At 30.9% G+C, this 19,580-nt stretch overlaps 2 protein-coding genes across 3 annotated transcripts; one reads left to right on the top strand and one right to left on the bottom strand.

The window, feature by feature from the left end:
• Window positions 1-3,925: 3,925 nt before the first annotated feature.
• Window positions 3,926-15,425, top strand: Hydr1 (abhydrolase domain containing Hydr1). 2 transcript variants are annotated; one of them, XM_088224511.1, is made up of 7 exons: window positions 3,926-4,486; window positions 5,632-5,801; window positions 7,695-7,905; window positions 11,737-11,941; window positions 12,524-12,630; window positions 13,109-13,304; window positions 15,015-15,425. In XM_088224511.1, exons 1-7 carry the CDS (start codon window positions 4,385-4,387, stop codon window positions 15,197-15,199), a joined length of 1,176 nt encoding a protein of 391 aa, XP_088080637.1. In that variant the 5' UTR covers window positions 3,926-4,384; the 3' UTR covers window positions 15,200-15,425. The 2 variants fall into 2 exon arrangements, with proteins under 2 accessions (XP_088080637.1, XP_088080646.1); XM_088224520.1 differs by having other exon boundaries at window positions 4,471-4,806.
• A 45-nt stretch (window positions 15,426-15,470) lies between these two features.
• LOC148285489 (transcriptional regulator Simba1) lies at window positions 15,471-18,499 on the bottom strand. Its single transcript, XM_088224530.1, has 3 exons — window positions 18,392-18,499; window positions 17,926-18,071; window positions 15,471-16,254 (listed from the first exon to the last, which is right to left on the bottom strand). The coding sequence occupies exons 2-3, from the start codon at window positions 18,067-18,069 to the stop codon at window positions 16,165-16,167; spliced, it is 234 nt and encodes a 77-aa protein (XP_088080656.1). The 5' UTR covers window positions 18,070-18,071; window positions 18,392-18,499; the 3' UTR covers window positions 15,471-16,164.
• Window positions 18,500-19,580: the final 1,081 nt, after the last annotated feature.

Genomic DNA, 19,580 nt, shown 5'->3' with positions numbered 1-19,580 from the left:
TTGTTTGTATTTTTCTATTTCTGTTTATTTATTTTTAAATATGTATCACCATAAGCGCATATAACTTTTTATCTAACATGACAACAACTTCGCATTTAGTGTTCTTTAAAAGTCTTAAAATACATGATTTGTTGATAAAAGGAAGTTGACAATTTGTAGGAGAAAAATAGGTTTGCATTTTATACTTTGTGTATCAAATTCTGGTAGTTTAGAAAACCTGATCACCTTTACCAGATTTAAAAAAAAATAGTTTTTGTAGGAAAGCTAACGGGTGTGAAACTGTAATGCTATAATTAATTAAATATCCTCATTATCATCCACCTTTCCACACCCGGTGGTGCATAGGGCACTGCATGGTTAACCAAATTAGTTTGATTATCTGTTACATTAATGTAAGGTGATCTTGATAGGTCTTGCGGTTTAGGTGCCAGTCCAGGAACAATGAAATATTTCAGCTTAAAAAACATTTGAAATCAACATTTTATGTCTACCCTGCCAGGAATCGAACCTAGGACCTCAAGAATGGTAGGCGAAGATGTCCATCGCTATATAACGAGGTGGACTTATCTGCACTCGATTTCGTTGGTCAGGATTTTTTTTCTGAGAGCAGCCATCATCCAGAGTAATAATTATTTCTGAATAATTTAGTTTAGCTATCTGAAGGCATTTTAGGAAAAGGGTGCAAATGCTTTGCACACGTTATGGGTCAGTGTCCTGAACATTCTTTGAAGACCATAAATCTTCATTACTATTGTCGCCAGATTACCACGCCCTCCCATAGCTAGGATTGAAATGGTCTAAAGCTGGGATGTACTGGGAAGATATAGCTGGCTCTTTCTTTCATACGCTAATACGTGAAGATATTCCTTTAACCAAGCAGGCAATACCTACATTCTCAGATGTGATGTTTGGCAGGAATTAGGTTAAATGTGATTGGACAAAGCGGACCAATCACAGAAGGGTATTCCTAATTCGGGTACATTTTACCGTTTTGAAAAGAATTTTTGTTTCCGGGTACGAAGAATGATGACGTAATATTCCATAAACCACAAATGAACTAATCTAACATTACTAGATAATTTGATGAAACAGTATTTTGTTTGCAAACTGAGGCGTCCAGATGCAATAACCGCAAGGGTCATTGTTTGTATTATAAGGGAAGGTCTTGGCAAGAAAGGGAGATTTCCTACCGAGCATTTGCTAGAGAGACTTGCACTAAGGAGACCCCCCGCTGGGACGCTGCACAGTTCCGGACATCACCGGTCAGGGATTCTATTATATTTTTTTGCTTTATTTTTAAATAATGTTTGTTATAATAAAGTGTTTAAATAAACTTTCGCCAGTTGTTTGATTGGAGGAGAGAAGGCGACCCCCTCATCTGAAAACTCTGTCCGTGCTGACTGGTTCTCACATACCACTGCTGGTTTGGGCGAAAACATTTTTTTTTTTACAATATTTTGAGTATGTCCAAATCTATGTAGACTAACTTGATTTTAACCCTTTTAACATCTAAATAGACTGTTATTTCAACAGAGACAAAGAAAACGAACTTTGATAGATATCTCAACTAAATTGAACAAATTTTTGGGGCTGAGGAAATGTAGGCATTTACAATTCCGATAATTGTACAAATCACAAACATTAGGCAGAATGGTTAATGTTATACTATGTGTAAAGTGATCGCTGAAGCCAGCTTATGGCTGGCCATAAGCCCTGCAAATGCTTAGACTTCCACCGATATTTTTTTCTTCTCTGTTGAAATATCAGTTTCTCATAAATTTGAAATTATTGATCTGTAATCTGAGTGATATTTTTCTTTCTTTATTGTGGCCTACCAAAATATTATATTGTGGTTAACATAATAAGTTGTGTCCGTTTTTTGTTTAGATTTAAAAACGAGCACCAAATGGAAAAGGTTTTTTTCATTCAAATTTTTTTTTCTACTCTTCAAGATACTGTGTTTGGATTTACGTTACACATATTATTGTATTTGATTAGAAACCTTTAAAATAAAATGTCAAGTAGACGAAACTCTCACCTCTTTCTGTTCACATTCAAGCGAGGAACAAAGCTGCCAAAGCTGATCGCGATATTTGCGCAGTGTATGGTGATAATGACGTTTACACCGAATAAAAAAAAACGATACCTATACCTCCTTAAATTTCCGTTACAAAACCTAAAAGTTCGCAATACGCAACAGATATGTTTGTAAACTATCATCAGAAATTTAAAAAATATGGTCAAACAGTAAACAAACTAGAACCACTCTTGAAGTCCGTGACATTACCTCAGGACCTGGACATAAAAATATTTCCGTATTAAACATAATATAGGTAAAAAAAATTAACCCTATGCGTATTTTGTATTTGTAATAAGAATCTATTAAGAATCCATACTTATATTATGGTATGTTTGTTTGTGTTTCCTTCACGTCGCAACGGAGTGACAAATCAATGCAATATTTCGCATAATGATAGCCGAAGAGCTGACAAGTGTTATAAGCTACTTTTCATCCCGAAAAAACATCTCACGCCCCCGGGAAAGATGAAACGAGGCATGGAAGGCCGATTACATGAGGCCTGAGGGGTCGAATTTCCTAGTATGTTACCGTCGACTGTTTTCTGCTAGTAGTTTATAAAATTGTCCACAACGTAAGTACCTAGCCATACTACCTCTAATATACCTACTACCTATAAGTACCTATTACAAAAATAGTATGTTATAATAATATTTCGCAGGTATACGCGCCTAAGTGCCTATGATAACAATTTTAGCAAGTACTTTTGCAATTATAATAAGTAACTAGCAATCTTATCAAAAACACAGTTTTTATTATTATCTATTCACGAGAGATAGGTACCTACCTACATATCTATCGATATTATTTTCAATATGATAATCGAATATAATAACAGTACAGCCATTGACATATTCATTTTAACTTTGACTACATTATTTTTACAATAAAACTATTAGGTAGGTACATATTTATAAAATATTAATAACCCACCTATCGTTTTACACACATATATCTGAATGTTATTGTGTTGATTGTGCCCATTAGTCTTTTCGGCATGCTATTGACTATTGTATACCGTGCTATTATGACAATAGTGAATATAAACATACCTACATACATATTGTGCCTATATTTACATAAATATTATTTATACACAAGTGATGTTCATAAACACATTAGTGTTGCATTGCATAGGTATATTTTATTAAAATATGTTTAAATGTAGGGGTACCTACATACTATTATAGTATATTTCTAAACATTACTCATATATATTATATAATATAATGTACTTAATATTATGTTGTATTCAATACATTACCTACGTTAATAATCAGTCATATTATGTAGCAGGTATCGTACTGTGCAGAACGTAATAAAATTTAGAAAGTACCCACACAATATTTATATCGGTAAAGGTAGGTTTAGGTAATATATGAATAGCCACATCAGACGGTATAAATATACATATGTTCCCACCTAAAATGTACATATTATGGTATATTATAGTCCGTATATTATAAAATAATTATAGCCATGTCCTAACCATAGACTTAAGATATATAGGTACCAAAAATCTTAACTGCATCACCCACTAAAGACGTTTTTTAACGTCTGGATTTGGAAAACCAGAAAAGGGCATGTATAGTCAAGGTCTACGTTTAAGGAATGACGCTACACTGTCCGGTTGACCAAGGCACCAATTTTTATGAAAACTCAACTGGGCAGAGTCAAATCACATTACCGCCTTCCTTCCGTGCGTCTTCCTAAGTAAAATACGACATTTAATTATATTTTACAACTACCTATATTGATTCTAGATCTTCATGAACAATCACGTTTTGTACTTGCGAGAGTTTAACAGTAGCTAATTTACTATAACCATACTACTATTCTTAATTCTATGACCATACTATAACAAAATAATGTTGGTAGGAAGGCAAGTCAGATAACGTTATTATTATTATACAATGATAATAGTCGGATAATCAATAACTCAGATATGAGTGCAATTAGTGGATAATGTATTAGTTATGTATCTACCTATTTGGTTTAACCTATTATTTGGTTATACCTATCTGGTTTAACTTATTTTCGCAATATCTAGCAGTTTGCGAGTTTTAGATGGGGAATTCGCAAATTAGAAATGTTTTAAACCAATTCCAAGGACTGCGTCATAAGCCGTAACCGAATAGTTCGATTACAATTATGCAAATTCGATTCTGTAACCGCGCGCGCATAAATAAAAATAATCTCGAATTCTTGAATCGAGTTTTGAACCGGACGGTCGCTTAGTGTGGGTTGTGAGTTGTGAGACGAGAAGTGTCTAATTCGTGTTTTTCCTCCACTCACGTTAATTTCAGGATGTATCAAATTATAGATGTAATCCAAGACTTACCTAGAGAATATGTAATCGGATTGTCGATCGCAGCTTTTACTACATACTACTTGGTGGAAGTTGTGAAGGTACTTTTCCGTAGTTTCATATTTACTATTAATTTATTTTACAATATATTTTATTATGACGCATAACATGAATTTGCGCATAGTTTTGTCTAGTATATTTTTTATTCAATGTTGATTTCAATCATTTTCATTGCTAAAATCCAGCATCTTTTTCCCATCATAGGCATATAATTGTTATACATATTCGACAGGCGGAATTTCACTTTACCGCCAATGTAACCTTTTGACAGCGCACGCCGCATTTTGAACCGCAATGCGAATTCGTAAACCATCGCCGACCTGAAAGTTTATTTAAAAAAATATAATTACGTTTTTGTCAAGTAAGTCTAGTTTAAGCAAACAGAAATATAGGTTATAATTCGTATAAGTGACATTAATGCATAAAATTAGTTTCTAATTATTTCAATGAGTACAACAAAGAAAACAGTATAACGTCCTTCTGGGAAACTTTTCAATTGATTTTTCTAACAAAATAATTATTGAAGTTATTAGATTTTCGCGATTTTTCGGATATCGATGATTCTCTAAGTTTTATATTTTGTGTACGTCCTTTTTTCCGACGTATGGTTCAGATGATGGACACCGCAATGCTGTTTAAAACCTACAACGCGAAAAAAACACTGCATAGGAAAAGTATAATCAAAAGTCTTTATTTGTATACACGAGGTCATAGAATTATTATTGACTTATATAATTCTATGCACGAGGCACTAAAGGCTAGAGAAACTTAAGATGCTCAATGAGATTGTTTTCGATCAAGTATTTATTTTATTTCACATATGGAATGCATAATGATTTTATTATTGTATTTTGCTGAATTATCTATCACTCTTAGTAAACGACTTATAAATCAAATTAAACTTAAGTTAAATCAAATTAAGTTTAATAAATTTATCATCAAACAATTCAAAGCAATTACACCGATGATCAAAAGTTATGCATGCTGTGCTCTAGTGACTCAATAACTAAAAAAAACTTTTATTATATTATAATAATAATAGTAGTAATAGGCACATCGAATAAAAATATATTATCTACCTATATGCTTTCAAAAAAAATTATATGTTAATTCGGATTTTAAATACTTAATAATACCCAATTTTCTATAAAAAAAAACTATGGCTATTTTTTTTTTCATATTGCAGCATCCACACTTAGTAGGTAAAACTGGTCCATTTAAATCATTCCTTCAGAAAAATGTTCCTTTACTTAGTGAGAAGTTTTGGCCCACATTGTGGTGCTTCGAGTCCCGCCTGCAAACAGTATTTGCAAGTATTTTGCGAAGTTCAATGGTTCCAGACATAGAATACAAAAGGTAATTATCATATTAATTTTATTAATATTTTTTTATTTTTATATATATTAGTACTCATTATGCTTTAAACGCATTCCAAGTGCACCGACAATTCATTGGCTCGAATCTTTTCTGATTTTGCCAACGTACCCATGTATTTTAATAATGTATTATGTTCACTCTATCTTTTTGTAATACCTGCGTATTACTTCCTGCCATCATGTATCTTTTTTTTTCATGTGTAATCCTTAAAAAATAAATGCATTTTTTTCTATTACCTGACTGCTATTATTTTTTAAAAGATATAGATAATCAGATCGTAAATTAATGATGACTTCTGCACAAATTTTTGGCAGCTAATTGAATTAATTATGTTAAAAACATGAACTTATCAAATAATGACAATTAAAAGTGTTGATTATAGAAATAACTTTCTGATATAAGATTCTTACGAGGTTTTTAATCTCCATCAAAATATCTACCAAATTGTATTCTAGTGAATTAGCAAACTCATTCTTGGACAAAAGCGATTTAGCCACATCTGACTACTAATTCGAACCCAAAAAAAATATTGAATAAGAAAGACATCCACCTTCTTGTACTAGTTCTAGTTCACGATTATGGTTGAATTTTGGACCCCAGGTGATAAAAAAGACATTCATGACAGCAATAAGGAAAAGTAAAATAGTGCAAATATTGTATATTCAAGATGTAATCTAATTTTCATCTGCCTCGTTTTGTTACCATACGTGAGATTCTAGGTTCTACTTATGACAAACTAAATATGTTTGATAGCTTTTTTTCAAATAATTACTACAAAAAAATTAAAAACATTGAAAAATAGACTTCAATGGTGGAGATATCATGTGCATTTTATTATTTCTAATATTCTCCACATTCTCTATAAAGTCATTTTGGGATGGCATGCAAGTGCTCAGAAGTTTCATCTTAAAAATACACAATAGCCTATCAGAATATTATTTTTGTCATCTCTTTATCATTCTTAAAATTATTGCTATCCTGAATTACATATTAATTTAATTAGATAACATAAAAACGATTCAAGCCAATCATTTAAAAAAAATGTTATCTCTTAATTATGTCAGCTTTATTATGGCTGATTATTATTAATTATTATAAATGTTGTAAAAAAATCATGTTCTTGTACTTATATGGAATATAATTTTGATTATTTTACATAATAATATTAAAATGCAGTGCAATAAAAGTTTTTTCTGAAAATAAATAAAATATGGAAATTAAAAATATTTTTTCACCAACATTCACTTTGTGTAGATTCAGAATAAAAACATTTGAAAGAAAACAAAATCATTACATTTGAACAAAAAATAATTGATTCCCATACTCATGTAGTGTTTACTGTTGTTGGTAGGTTAAATATTAGGCATTAGAACAAAGTGGGAGTATGCATTTATCATGACCATAAATATTATAATCATCATCATTCATCATTCCGCTTTACACACCTAATGGTGCATGGGGCACTGCATCGGTAAGCTTTTCTTGGGAATATGAAATATAATAGTGTGAAAACACCTTTTTAAATAAATATTTCATGTCAACCATGCCGGCAATCGAACCCGAGGCCTCTTGCGTGGTAGACGAACACACTGACCACTACACCTCGAGGCTGACAAATATTATAATGTATGTGTTTAAATAAAATACATGTAAAAATATTTATTTAAAATAAATTATATGTCTAACTACATTATAATAATTAAAATAGATTTTATGAAATCATACATAAATGAGCTAACTCCGAAACAATTTTGTAAACATTTTATTTATATATTCAAAGCTTATGGGGCGAATTTGACAGAAGAAACCCAATAAAAAATTATGGATATTAAGTGCTAACTTAAAATAGATTCACCCGTGGTTTGTTTTCAGAGAAATATTAAAGTTGTCAGATGGAGGTGAAGTTGCTCTGGATTGGATGGAAGAGGGGTGCGCCAAGGATAGTCCAGTGGTGATTATTTTACCTGGCCTCACAGGAGCATCGCAGGCGGAATACATCAAGTGTTTAGTGAATGGCGGTCTGAGTGTCGGCATCAGGACGGTTATATTTAACCAGCGAGGATTAGGAGGCATGGAATTAAAGGTATAAAATAAATTACAACCACAAATTATACAATTTTGTGTACCCGCTTGTGTTCCTGTGGCTACTTTCGAAGGCTCGTGGATTATGGGTCCAAGGTTTGAACCCCACTTTGATTTACATTTTTAGTGAGTTATTTATAACTTGTTGAAAATGTCGGCTTTGTGGTGTAATGGTCAGCGCGTTTGCCTACCATGCAATGGTCTCGGGTTCAATTCCCTTCATGGTTATATGAAATATTTATTTAAAGGGTGTTTTCACACTGGAATATTTCATAGTCCCCGGACTGGTACCTGAAGCGTAAGACTGATAATCTTACCTTCATGTAACAATTTGTTTTATAAAAATACGCTGCAATTGTGCAAGTGTGGAAAGGGAATGATGATGTTGAAAATGGGTCTTAAAATTGAAATATTTAGGTAAATCATAAGAATGAAAATATTTTTTTTTAAATAAAAATTTTCATTACTTAGATAACATTTTTTTTTCTTTCTTATCTTAGCTTATATTACAATTTGTATTTAAACTCTTTTCATTCTCCATACTTATCTCGGTATTTCGTCATTTTTCAAGAAAAATAAAAGTAAGTAGTGTACTTTATAATACATAATTATAAAAGAGCCTAGTCACAGATTTGCACTGAAATCTTTAAACAATGAATTGAGTAGTTTTTGATAATCTAGTCCTCAAACAAATACCCACTAACATAAAATATTTACTGTTAATTATGTAGCTATTATAGATGTGTGGACGATGTCGATAACTCACAGATTAATCAGGAACAAAAATTTGATAGATTATTATGTATTTTAAGTTTATTTGAATAATTTTGACTGTAGATAATTACCACAATAGGTTCTAATATAAATACGAGTATATATATAATTCTACAATAACTTGGTACTTTCTCTTCTTCAATATGGATAATTATCATAATTCTTGTTATTATAGATCTCATATAAAATATAGAGTTTTGGTTGGTATTAGTGTAACCTATGCTCTATAAAATGAAGCGTTTAATCAACATTAACGATAATTAATCTTTATTCTGAATTATTTCAAATATTGACATTAGTTTTCAAAGTTTTATTTATACAACTGTTGTTTCAAGTGTTGAAGTGATCGAAAAATTATCTATCATCTATTCTTTGCTATGCTATTTTTGTTAAATTATTTACCATTACATAAAAATCAGCTTACATAAGTACATCTACTAAAATATTTTCTCTCATTTTAACATGTTAATTACGGTGTGCACACATTTGTGCATTTCAGAAATGTTGCGGCGGGGTGCAAATTTTTATGCATTTTACTTTCCAAAAAACACGTCTTAAACTTCTAATTTCTTCTGTCATGTTTGCTTTGCTGTGGAGCGGATAGGTGTTACTATAATACAAAAATATTATCGATTCTTTTCTGTTTCAAAACATGACTAAAAGTTGTAACAAAGATCGCCGCAAACAATGGGTTAATAGAGCAGTTGGTTTTGAAACAATATTCTGATTATTTGTTAGATAAGATAAATGCCCCTAGTAAAAATCAACATAATCAAATTATAACTATTCTAACCTGATCTCCTAAAGTTGATTTGATCTTATTGATAAGAATATGTTGGTCACTTTATTTTTTAAGTTACGCAGAGATAAACTAAATATATCAAAATATGATGCATATTATTCATTCCCGGTATTCTGTAATCTAAAAATAAGTGAGTTATATTGAGCAACCGTTTGAGAATTTTAACAATAAAATATTGTTGTTGTTCTGCTTAACCTAGTTGGTACATAAAACTAAATCAACTTCAGTAGATCAGGGGTATCAAACATTTGTTTTATTATTTTATATAAAGTCGTAAGATCAGTCGATGTTCTTCGTTCTTGCAATTTAGTTAATTTTAGAGTCTAAAATTTTGTTATAATTTTATTGATTACTAGGAAAACCCATCTTAAAATTAATGTAAATAAGAAACTTATTCTGAATTCTCTAAATAGACTCTGAGAAAGTAATTTGATAAGGTGGCCACATTGGAGAATTATAATCCAGTTGGCTCCTAACTAGAGATGTGTAAAGATATTTTAATATGTTTATATTATTAAAATCTTTTCCGGTTCTAAGTACAAATCCTAATAACTTTAAAGCTTTGTTAGATATTTTAATAATGTGGTCTTTAAATAATAATTTCGAATCGAACAAAACACCCAGATCTTTTTAATTTTAATTTGATTTAACACATAATTAAATAGAATAGATTTTTTTATTTTATAGAATCTCATAGCTTGACATTTGCTTATATTGAGTTGCAATTTATTTTGTTGGCACCAGATGTTTAATCTGGACACATTATGGGACAAAATGTTACAATCGTTAATGTTTTTTATCTCTTTGAATATTTTCATATCATCTGCAAATATGAGAACATGTACATGATCAAATATATAAATTACATCATTTATAAATATTAAAAACAACACTGGACCAAGATGCGAGCCTTGAGGTACTCCACTAACTGATTTAAATTTATATGATAATATATAATTTATTTTCACTGACAGGTTTCTATCGAATAAGTATGTTTTTAAACCAATTTAGCAAATTACCTTTAATTCCAGATTATTTTAATTTGTTAATTAGGATTTTATGGTTTACTTTGTCGAAAGCCTTGCTAAAATCTGTGTAAATAGAATTGATTTGGGTTTTATTGGATAGTGCATCAGATATAATATTTTGATATAGTAATAAATTAGTTACTGTCGATTTATTTGAAACAAATCCATGTTGGGCGGGTGTTATTGATTTAGATATTGTAAACATTATTTTATCCAGTAAAGGCTTTTCCAGTAATTTGGGAATAGTCGATAATAAACAAATAGGCCTATAATTTATAACGTCAGTCTTATCACATTTTTTAAAAATAGGAAAGATATAACTCAGTTTCCAGCGATCTGGAAAATGACCTGAAGAAAGTGATTTATCAAATCGAAGATATAGTGGATAAGCAAGAGTTGAGGCACTCTTTTTTAGAAATAATGGTAAAATATTGTCTGGTCCAGAATTTTTATTTTGATCTAGAAGTTGTTTTAAGATGTCTTTAACATTGTACCTTATGTCATCTTAAATGTCACTGTGTTTTACTACTCTGAGTTTTAAAACTTTTATTATTAGATGCTGCTATCTTAACTATAAAAATTTAATCCTCTCTCAATGACATTGAAATATGCTTATTTCTCTTTCGTACTTTAAATAGGGTTCTAAAATAAAAAGTAGCCACTTCAAAACAATTTCAAATTTAAATAAATCACATTTAAAGCAAAAAGAGATTAGTTTTTTGTGACTTCGAATGCATAGATATGTGTACCGTGGGATGTGTCCCCTTTGTACATATCGATGTACCTACACAAAACTAGGATATAGGGTCAGTAATGTATCTCCGTAATTGCTGGGGAGAATTTATCCTATTATACCATCATAGTGAAGGTATGGTTTTCCGTATCTTCAGATTGTAATTGCCACCCAATTTATCGAAACCGACTGTGGTTGTAAGTCAACGACTACCTGTATACTAAACATAAAAACAAATCTTCATAAGGATAACCTACTAAAAATGGGTGTCAAATATTTTCAATACACACATTATAATGATTTTGACATTAAATTATAATGATTTTGACGACAAAGAAAAAGGATTTTCTAAAATTGTGTGCAATATATATTAAAGTTTATATTGTTTAAAGCATTCTACCTACCCTAAGATCTGCCTGCCTATATATAAATCGGAAAGAAAAATGTTTTTTCTATGGAGCTGCTATATTTAAAATATTTATGTTTGTTTTGTAGACACCCAGACTGTATTGTGCAGCTAATTACGAAGACTTGTCAGAAGTTGTGAAACATATACGCAGGAGCCATGGCAGCAAATTGCTGGGAGCAACCGGTATATCTATGGGAGGACTTATCTTAGGGAATTATTTAGCTGGCCAAGGAAATGATTCATCCATTGACTGCTGTATGATTATTTCTGTGCCTTGGAACGTATTTAAAGGTAAACTTATGCCAAAAGATCCATTTCCATTATACTTCCACGTGTTTGTCCCGTGGTACTTAAACATTCTAGTAAATTTAATTTCAATCTGTTAAATTATTATCTTTCTTTTACATACAATCACTCCAAGAATTTTTAGTTTGTGTAATGGTGTAAATGTTGAAAATATTTTTTTCAACCAATAATACTCAAATAAAATAACAAATTTTTATATTCAGTACAAAAAAACATTCAAGTATACAAATTATTTTATTTTAACATTATTCAATTCTGACTACAGCATTACTTAATAATCAGAATTAGATGGAACGCCGTGAAGGGATCTTTACATCAGTAGATATTCGTATTTTGATGGAATGAACTAGTAGTTCAAAGATTCATCTAAAACTGATACGACATAATATGCATGTACACTAATAAAACTATTAACAAATTACAACAGAGATGGAGAACATTTTAGAGAAGGAAATGTGGAAGCCTAAGTGATCACTTTACTACAAACATTTGGACAACTTCAAAATATTGAAATAAAACCATTGTTATCCTTTTAACGGATTTATCTGTATAGACATCTATTTTCAGGATCAGAGAGCATTGAAAAGCCTTATCTTAACAATATGTTATGCAGGCATTTAGCTGGTACTTTGCTTAAAACTATAGAAAAATGTGAACCGCTCAAGCAACATAAGGTTTGTAATTTATTTATTTTTTCTTCCAATTTGCAATAAACTTTAACTCGAAGAAAACTTCCTGATCTTGAAAAAATGTGTGATTTTATTAACAAGAGAAATCATAAATACTCTAGCTCTACTAAAAATGATGAAGTTTTTTTGGTTTTACTTTCATTGATGTTTCGTTTGTTCTTGAAAGCTAAAGAACATAATATTAGCAAATAGTTGATATGTGTTACATCTGTTTTTTTTTTGCATATTTTTTAAGACCAAAAAATGTTCCTATGGTTTAATAGCAACACAATGCAAAATATTAATAAAAGCTATTTTATTTATTGTCAATTTGAACAATCATATTTATTTGACTTTTTTCATTTTACAAAATTTAATGTATGCATACAAAGTATTTATTTTATTTTCTAAAACCAGCCATGTTCATTGTGTAGGTTCAATTAAATTGTTTGTAAATTTAACAAAATTATTATTTTGTGTTTAGGGTAAGTGGGATTTTGACGAAATAATGCAGAGTAAAACAGTTAGAGATTTTGACACAGCGTTTACTGCTAAGCATTTTGGATATAAGGATGTAGAAGCTTATTACAGTGACGCCACATTACACAACAAACTACAGCTTATTCGTGTACCACTTCTATGCCTTAGTGCTGCCGATGATCCCTTTCAACCACTTGAAGGTAATACTCGCATCCTAATGAGAACTTACGGTAAATTTTGCAACAACAACAAACCATCACGCCGTTTCCCCGTAAGGGTAGGCAGAGAGGATAGAACGCCACATCACTCTATCTTTGCACACAGATCTCGCTTCTTCTACATTTATACATCTTCTCATGCACGCGCGCCGATTATTCTGACTTTTGACCTGTCCATCTTCAAGTATTTGTTGGATTTGGTCATGCCATGTCTTTCTCGGTCTACCTCTATTTCTGCATCCATCAACATTCGCATTGTAAATATTCTTAGCCATCCTTTCGTTGTCCATTTGTTCTACATGTCCAAACTTTTCCAGATTTTGCAATTCAAAATATTTTCTTATCCAGAATTTTTGTCCTCAAACCCATCTCTTCCCATCCCCTCTACAATCTTCAAGTATAATGTAGATTTTTTAGTCAATTTTTGTTTCAAATTTTGTATAAAATTATACAATTCTGTATCTAGAATATGTCCATGTACTTGTAATTTTCTCAAACTGAATGGTTTGGGTAGGTAGGAAGAAACTGCCTTAAGGCAATATGCCCACCCTTATATGTAATAAAATTGTACATGTATATAAAGTTTTAAATAAACTCATAATTTATTATGCATGTAAAAATGTTGTAGTTAAATATTGTATTACACAGTGTTTTTGTTAAGGCGGATTTTCATTGAGTCAGTTACAGACGTCAGTACTGGCGCCGAGAACTGACTACACTGTTTACACATAGTCATCAGTCGAGGTTTTTATTTTACGGTGCACACACACTTTTAAAGTCAGTGAAGAAAAATGAATTCTCGAAAACGGCAGTTTAATACGAGTCAATTATTTGTTGAGAAATGCTTTCTATCTGCTATGTTAGAAGAAGAGATATCTTTATCTAAAGAGAAATGAGTTTGGATAAGGAAGTGAATAAACGATTGAAATGAAACTGGAGGTTCGGCTTTGTTGTTAAATCAATTGAGATTGGAAGATCCTGAGGAATACAGGCCGACTTTGAGAATGACACCAAATAATTTTGACGAATTGCTTTCATTGGTAACAAGCTCTATTCAACGTCAAGAGACATTCATGAGAGATGCTTTGCTAGCAAAAATAAAACCCGAAATAACACTGTCATTTTTGGCTTCAAGGATGTCGTATCGAAACCTCAGTCCCTTTATTGTGTCTTGAAACCATCAATTTCTAATGTTATACCAAAAATATGTTGAGCGATATCATGCAGCATTCTTTGTTTCTGTAATTTTGTGATTTAATGTCCCAGAGACATTCATATTTGCAATACAATTGAACCAATTTTATGTTTTTGTTTTCTCTTAATTTGCATGGCATTTTTCGCCACTATTTTCAACACAACGGGCGCAACGACACCCTACAGTGTTGCGTCAGCGACTGACCAACTACTGATTTCAGTGTTTAGGCGATGTCATTATGCTGGCGCGGGTTGCGGGGGGAATATTGAAGTAAGCACTGACGCGAAATCAATTTCTACGATAGCAGTACAGAGCCAGAACTGACTTGCCTCGTGTTCGAAGTCAGTAACTGAATCAATGTAAATCTGCCTTTAGACTCATTTGTTCTTCAACTATACTAATAGATGAGAATTCCATTCGTTACAAACAAGTAAGATTCTAAAATTGGTATAATTCTTTCAGCAAAGATGGTATATAATACTTGATTATATTTTCAGCTATACCAATAGAAGAAGCAAACAAGTCAGAGTATGTAGCCATTGCCATAACAGCGAGAGGAGGTCACATCGCTTTCATGGAAGGTCTGTGGCCAGGTAAAGCTAGTGACGTATACATTGCTAGACTGTTCGCACAATATTATCAGGCAATGTTCAGAAATGGTGGAATTGTGAAATGTACATAGGAGTATAAATTTTAAGTCAATTTACGTACAAAGATTTTTTTATAGTCTAATGTTGTTTACGCATATCAATGTGCCTTGAGTCCAATCAGTGAGATTTGTTATTTATATTAGAAAATATATATTAGTTATGAACAAATTACCGTCACAAATATTGACATGATGTGAAACATCTGAGATTTATTTATTATACACTGTTGCTTGAAATAAATGGGGATTGCCCTGTCTACCTCAGGTGTTATTATTTGGATAAGGTGGAAAGGAAACAATCGTGTGTGTGTGGAGTATATTTTATTGGTATAAAATTACGAACAGATTTCTACCTGTATTGTCCGTGGAAAGAAACCTATTGATACCCACAGAAATTTTTACATTCACATACAAAGGCAAAAATTAAAATTTAATCATAACTGTGCAGTTGTAAATGCTGTACGATCCAGTATTTTTTTCAATTATTTTATAAAATTACAAGTAAATAATGCTAATATATGCAACGTACAAATTTCTCATTTGGAGAAATAAATTATTTATGTGTTTCAAACCTCGGAAGTACTTTTGATGTACACGGATGAGTTAAGCAACTCGGTGATGTTGCCTTTATTATCCGGACTATGTAAATCAATGTTATAATATAATACTGAATACTAGCATTTCTCAACTGCCCGAGGTTTGTCTTAACAAAATAGGGCATAAACCCAGTAAGTAACTTTTAAAATGAGTTCCATCAAAGTAATAAAATATGAATACACCAGAGATGAAGTGTAGTCAAAATGTCTTCCACTGTTCACTAAACTCGTGCCACAACCCTCCGCAAAATATTGATACCTTTTATTACGATTACTCACCAAAACTTAACATAAAATTTATTTTACAATTTACATGAAATCAATGTATAGTCATACGATGACAAATCAAAAAGGGATATGAAATTGGAGGGAAAATGTAGACATGAGAATAGAATGGCGATGTTAGATGCTTTTTAGTTCTTCCGGAAGGTCACTCTTGGGGTGTTTGTTCTCATAGTGTTGCTTGTATGTCTTGGGGTCTGGCATTTGGGCCTGTAATATATACATATTCAGTCATTACAGGATTGAATAGACGCAACAATAATATTAAATGGTGGCAATACTAGACATTATAATTTTTTTTAAATTGTTTATAATTAAAATTAAAATAAAACGCTGAAATAAGAGGTTAAAAAAAAGTTGTTTTTTTATATTTATAATGAATAACCACAAAGTTGGTGTGAAATATATATATACATATATAATTCCTCTGTACGTGTGATGTCACTGAACTCCTAAACGGCTTAACGGATTTACGTGCGGTTTTCAGATAAATATAGATCTTTGCGCTGTGCGTGTTCGTAGATATTAAAATTTCCAATCTAATGTGTAAAAAAGAAGTTAGGAGCTTAAATATTTTATTCATCAATCTACCAGGGTTGCATTCGAGGAGAATGCATTTACAAAAAAATGGAAAGATGTTTTTTTTTTGAGCATGAAAAAAGTTTGTTTTTGGTTTATAAACAACATTCGCTTTTTATGGATTCCAATCAGATTCTTTTCTTAAATTCCTTATAATTTCTTCCCATTTATTTCTTTTTACTGGATGTTTGGTAATACTAAAATAATATTAAATTCAATAAATTTTTTAAAATCGTATTTCCACATAAGTACACCCCTCTGTTGCTGAGAAGACCGGAGTTTGACGTTTGCAAAAAGAATGCCATATTTATTATATTTATAGCCATAAAAAATATTTATTTCATGTTTTGAAATTCAACCATAGTACCTACTTAAATTCAATATTGGAATATTATCAATTTTAAGTTTTAATAAGTTTTTAAGGTTTAAACTTATCAATGAAAAGTATTTTTCCAAGCTAATAGCAAGCAAGCTAACGTTGGGACAGGACGTCTGTCGGGTCCGCTAGTTTTCTATATATGTCAATTAAATAGAAAAATATCCCTTAACAGATGAAAAATAATATGGAAAATATTAATAAAATACAGAAAATAACTCCTTAAGTAATGAGAATTAATTATTACTGTGGTGTTTTCATGCATAATTTCTGTACTATGAGAGTTGCAGCTTAATTAGATAGGAATGTTATTTCCAAGACATTTTGACACGACAATTCAGGTCAACCACAATTCATTCTTATTCAGATCAATATGAGAAAAATATTATATTCCTAACACTTCATTTAATTCGGTGTTTTATCAAATTTAAAATGTGTGAACCTCTTGGATATTTGGTGTAAACATTAAACTTGGAATAAAAACCACAAGAAAATCATTATAGTAGATAATCCACTAGTATGTAATACATAGTAAGATTGGCGGTCTTCATGTAGTGACTTTTATGTGGTGAAAATTTGATATCTTTTTTATAAATTTAAAACCTTATTGAATACATTATTTATACATCCATTTAAACTGTAATTTGGGGGTTAATGTGGGGAGATAATTACAACATTGATAAAAAGGGGACATTACTAAATTAATACTAGATGTGGATTATAAAATAATACATTATTAACTAATATATTTCTTCACCATCTTACAAATTACTTTCACAAAATGAGTGATGGCATAGTAAGATAAATATGTTTTCATATCCAACAGCTGATGGCAGTAATCAAATATTTTATTTTTTAAATAATTCCATAAAGATAACTTTCTTTATATAATAACGTTTTCATTTACCAGGGTTTGAAGAACTAACCTTACATATAGAGCAAACATGGACTAGTGCTTTTTGAGCAGCTTTCTTCTGATCATTAGCACTATGTCCTTGCTGCTTTTTCAATTTGGAAGTCTTCTCGGCGGCTTTTGCCTGAGACTGGAGCTTTTGCTGACCTCGAGCCATTTCTGAAACGCGATAAAACATGTGAATAGTGACGTATTCATAAATAAAAAAGGCTTAAAAGATAAATAATAGTAATTATCATGCCACGATTAATAATGGTGAGCTCATCTGATGACGATGGCAATTTAAATTGTAAAACTCCACTATCATTAATACGTAGACGACATATTCAAGTTAGTTAAAACATTTAATATAGCGTAAAATATGTTAACTTTGAAAGTGATGCGCCTGAAATCAGGCCATCTTTCACTTGCTTTCATTTTCTCATTTAAATTTACAAGGAGTGAACATACTACGCTCAAAAAACACTCAAATGATATACCTGTATTAGCAAAGCTTTAAAATCGACCCACAAAGCCAAAAGCCTGGCGAAAGGAAAAGGAAAACCACTCGGCAAACGAACACGCCAAATTTTCGACAGAACAAGCACAGACAATAATATAGATTTATTATTTTTTTAGGTCTCCCATAGATCATGTCATTTAATACATTGTCTAAGCATGAAAGATCAAAAACATCATAGACAGATATAAGTGATCAATACACGTCACCTTATCTCGGGGGGAATAATTAAAATGTCGTTATATGGGGTACTACGTTTAAAAATGGTGGCGAGATTGAGAAAAATAAAGATCAATATAGATTATTTCGGAGTGAAATCAAGTTCACGTATATGAATAGACGGAAGCTGTTCATCTTTTCGCTAATTGAGAGGAAGCGGGAACATCCGTCGATCGAAAACTTGAGATTGAATTGAAGATCGCGTCTTTCTAATGCCATATCGAATATGTGAGATAGGAAGATAATTCACCGTGTGTGCTTTCCCTATTTGAATTTCCCGTCATGATAGTGTAATTCTTACTATGTATTTTACTGGGTTTTTATTTATTTATTTAACTTTTTGTACATAATGTTATTTGTACGTTGGCGGGCTTATTGCCAAATGGCAATTTCTTCCAACCAACCAATAAAATTATAGTTTAATTTTATAATTCAAGTTACATAACACAATCAATAGAAAATAAAGATTAAAAAGCTAAAGATATATAAATATAGAAATAAACAAATTTGTTTATAAATTACCTTAAATCAAAACTATTATTCAATGAGATAAAGGAAAAAAGAGGAAAGTAGAAAGAGATTAAGGAAGAGAAAGTACGTTTTTTATTTTACAACATTTTAACTATGTTTTTTTAACTATGTATACTATTATGTTTCTCATTTTGCCTAATACCTTTTTTTGTATGTATTACTGTTTTTATTTATTTTTTTGACTGGCTAGGATCGGAGTAAATAACCCTAGTTAGATATTCAAAGCAACTTTGTATAAATGGATAATTTTATGTACTTATATAATATGATAATAAAAAAATAGAAAAAAATAAACCTAATTGAATTTAATGCCAAAACAAAATAAAACTTTAATCTTTCGTTAAAGTTGGAATAATCGAAGACCAAAGAATATGGTGTTATATCGTCAATGCTTACCCCTACGAATAAAGATTTGGGTT

The sequence above is a fragment of the Micrasema longulum genome, unplaced genomic scaffold (genome assembly GCF_059751315.1).
Source record: "Micrasema longulum isolate JH-2025_06_02 unplaced genomic scaffold, ASM5975131v1 h1tg000031l, whole genome shotgun sequence".
Lineage (NCBI taxonomy): Eukaryota > Metazoa > Arthropoda > Insecta > Trichoptera > Brachycentridae > Micrasema > Micrasema longulum.
The sequence above is the reverse complement of the archived record's forward strand: the minus strand, read 5'-3'. Positions and strand labels throughout refer to the sequence as shown.

Excerpts from the sequence above, each read along its gene's own strand:
- Hydr1 (XM_088224511.1), top strand. The coding sequence starts at position 4,385 with ATGTATCAAATTATAGATGTAATCCAAGACTTACCTAGAGAATATGTA. Across the intron at positions 4,487-5,631 it reads ACTTGGTGGAAGTTGTGAAG|CATCCACACTTAGTAGGTAA; the intron begins GTACTTTTCCGT and ends TTCATATTGCAG. Across the intron at positions 7,906-11,736 it reads TAGGAGGCATGGAATTAAAG|ACACCCAGACTGTATTGTGC; the intron begins GTATAAAATAAA and ends TTTGTTTTGTAG.
- LOC148285489 (XM_088224530.1), bottom strand. The coding sequence starts at position 18,069 with ATGGCTCGAGGTCAGCAAAAGCTCCAGTCTCAGGCAAAAGCCGCCGAG. Across the intron at positions 16,255-17,925 it reads ATGTTTGCTCTATATGTAAG|GCCCAAATGCCAGACCCCAA; the intron begins GTTAGTTCTTCA and ends TATATATTACAG.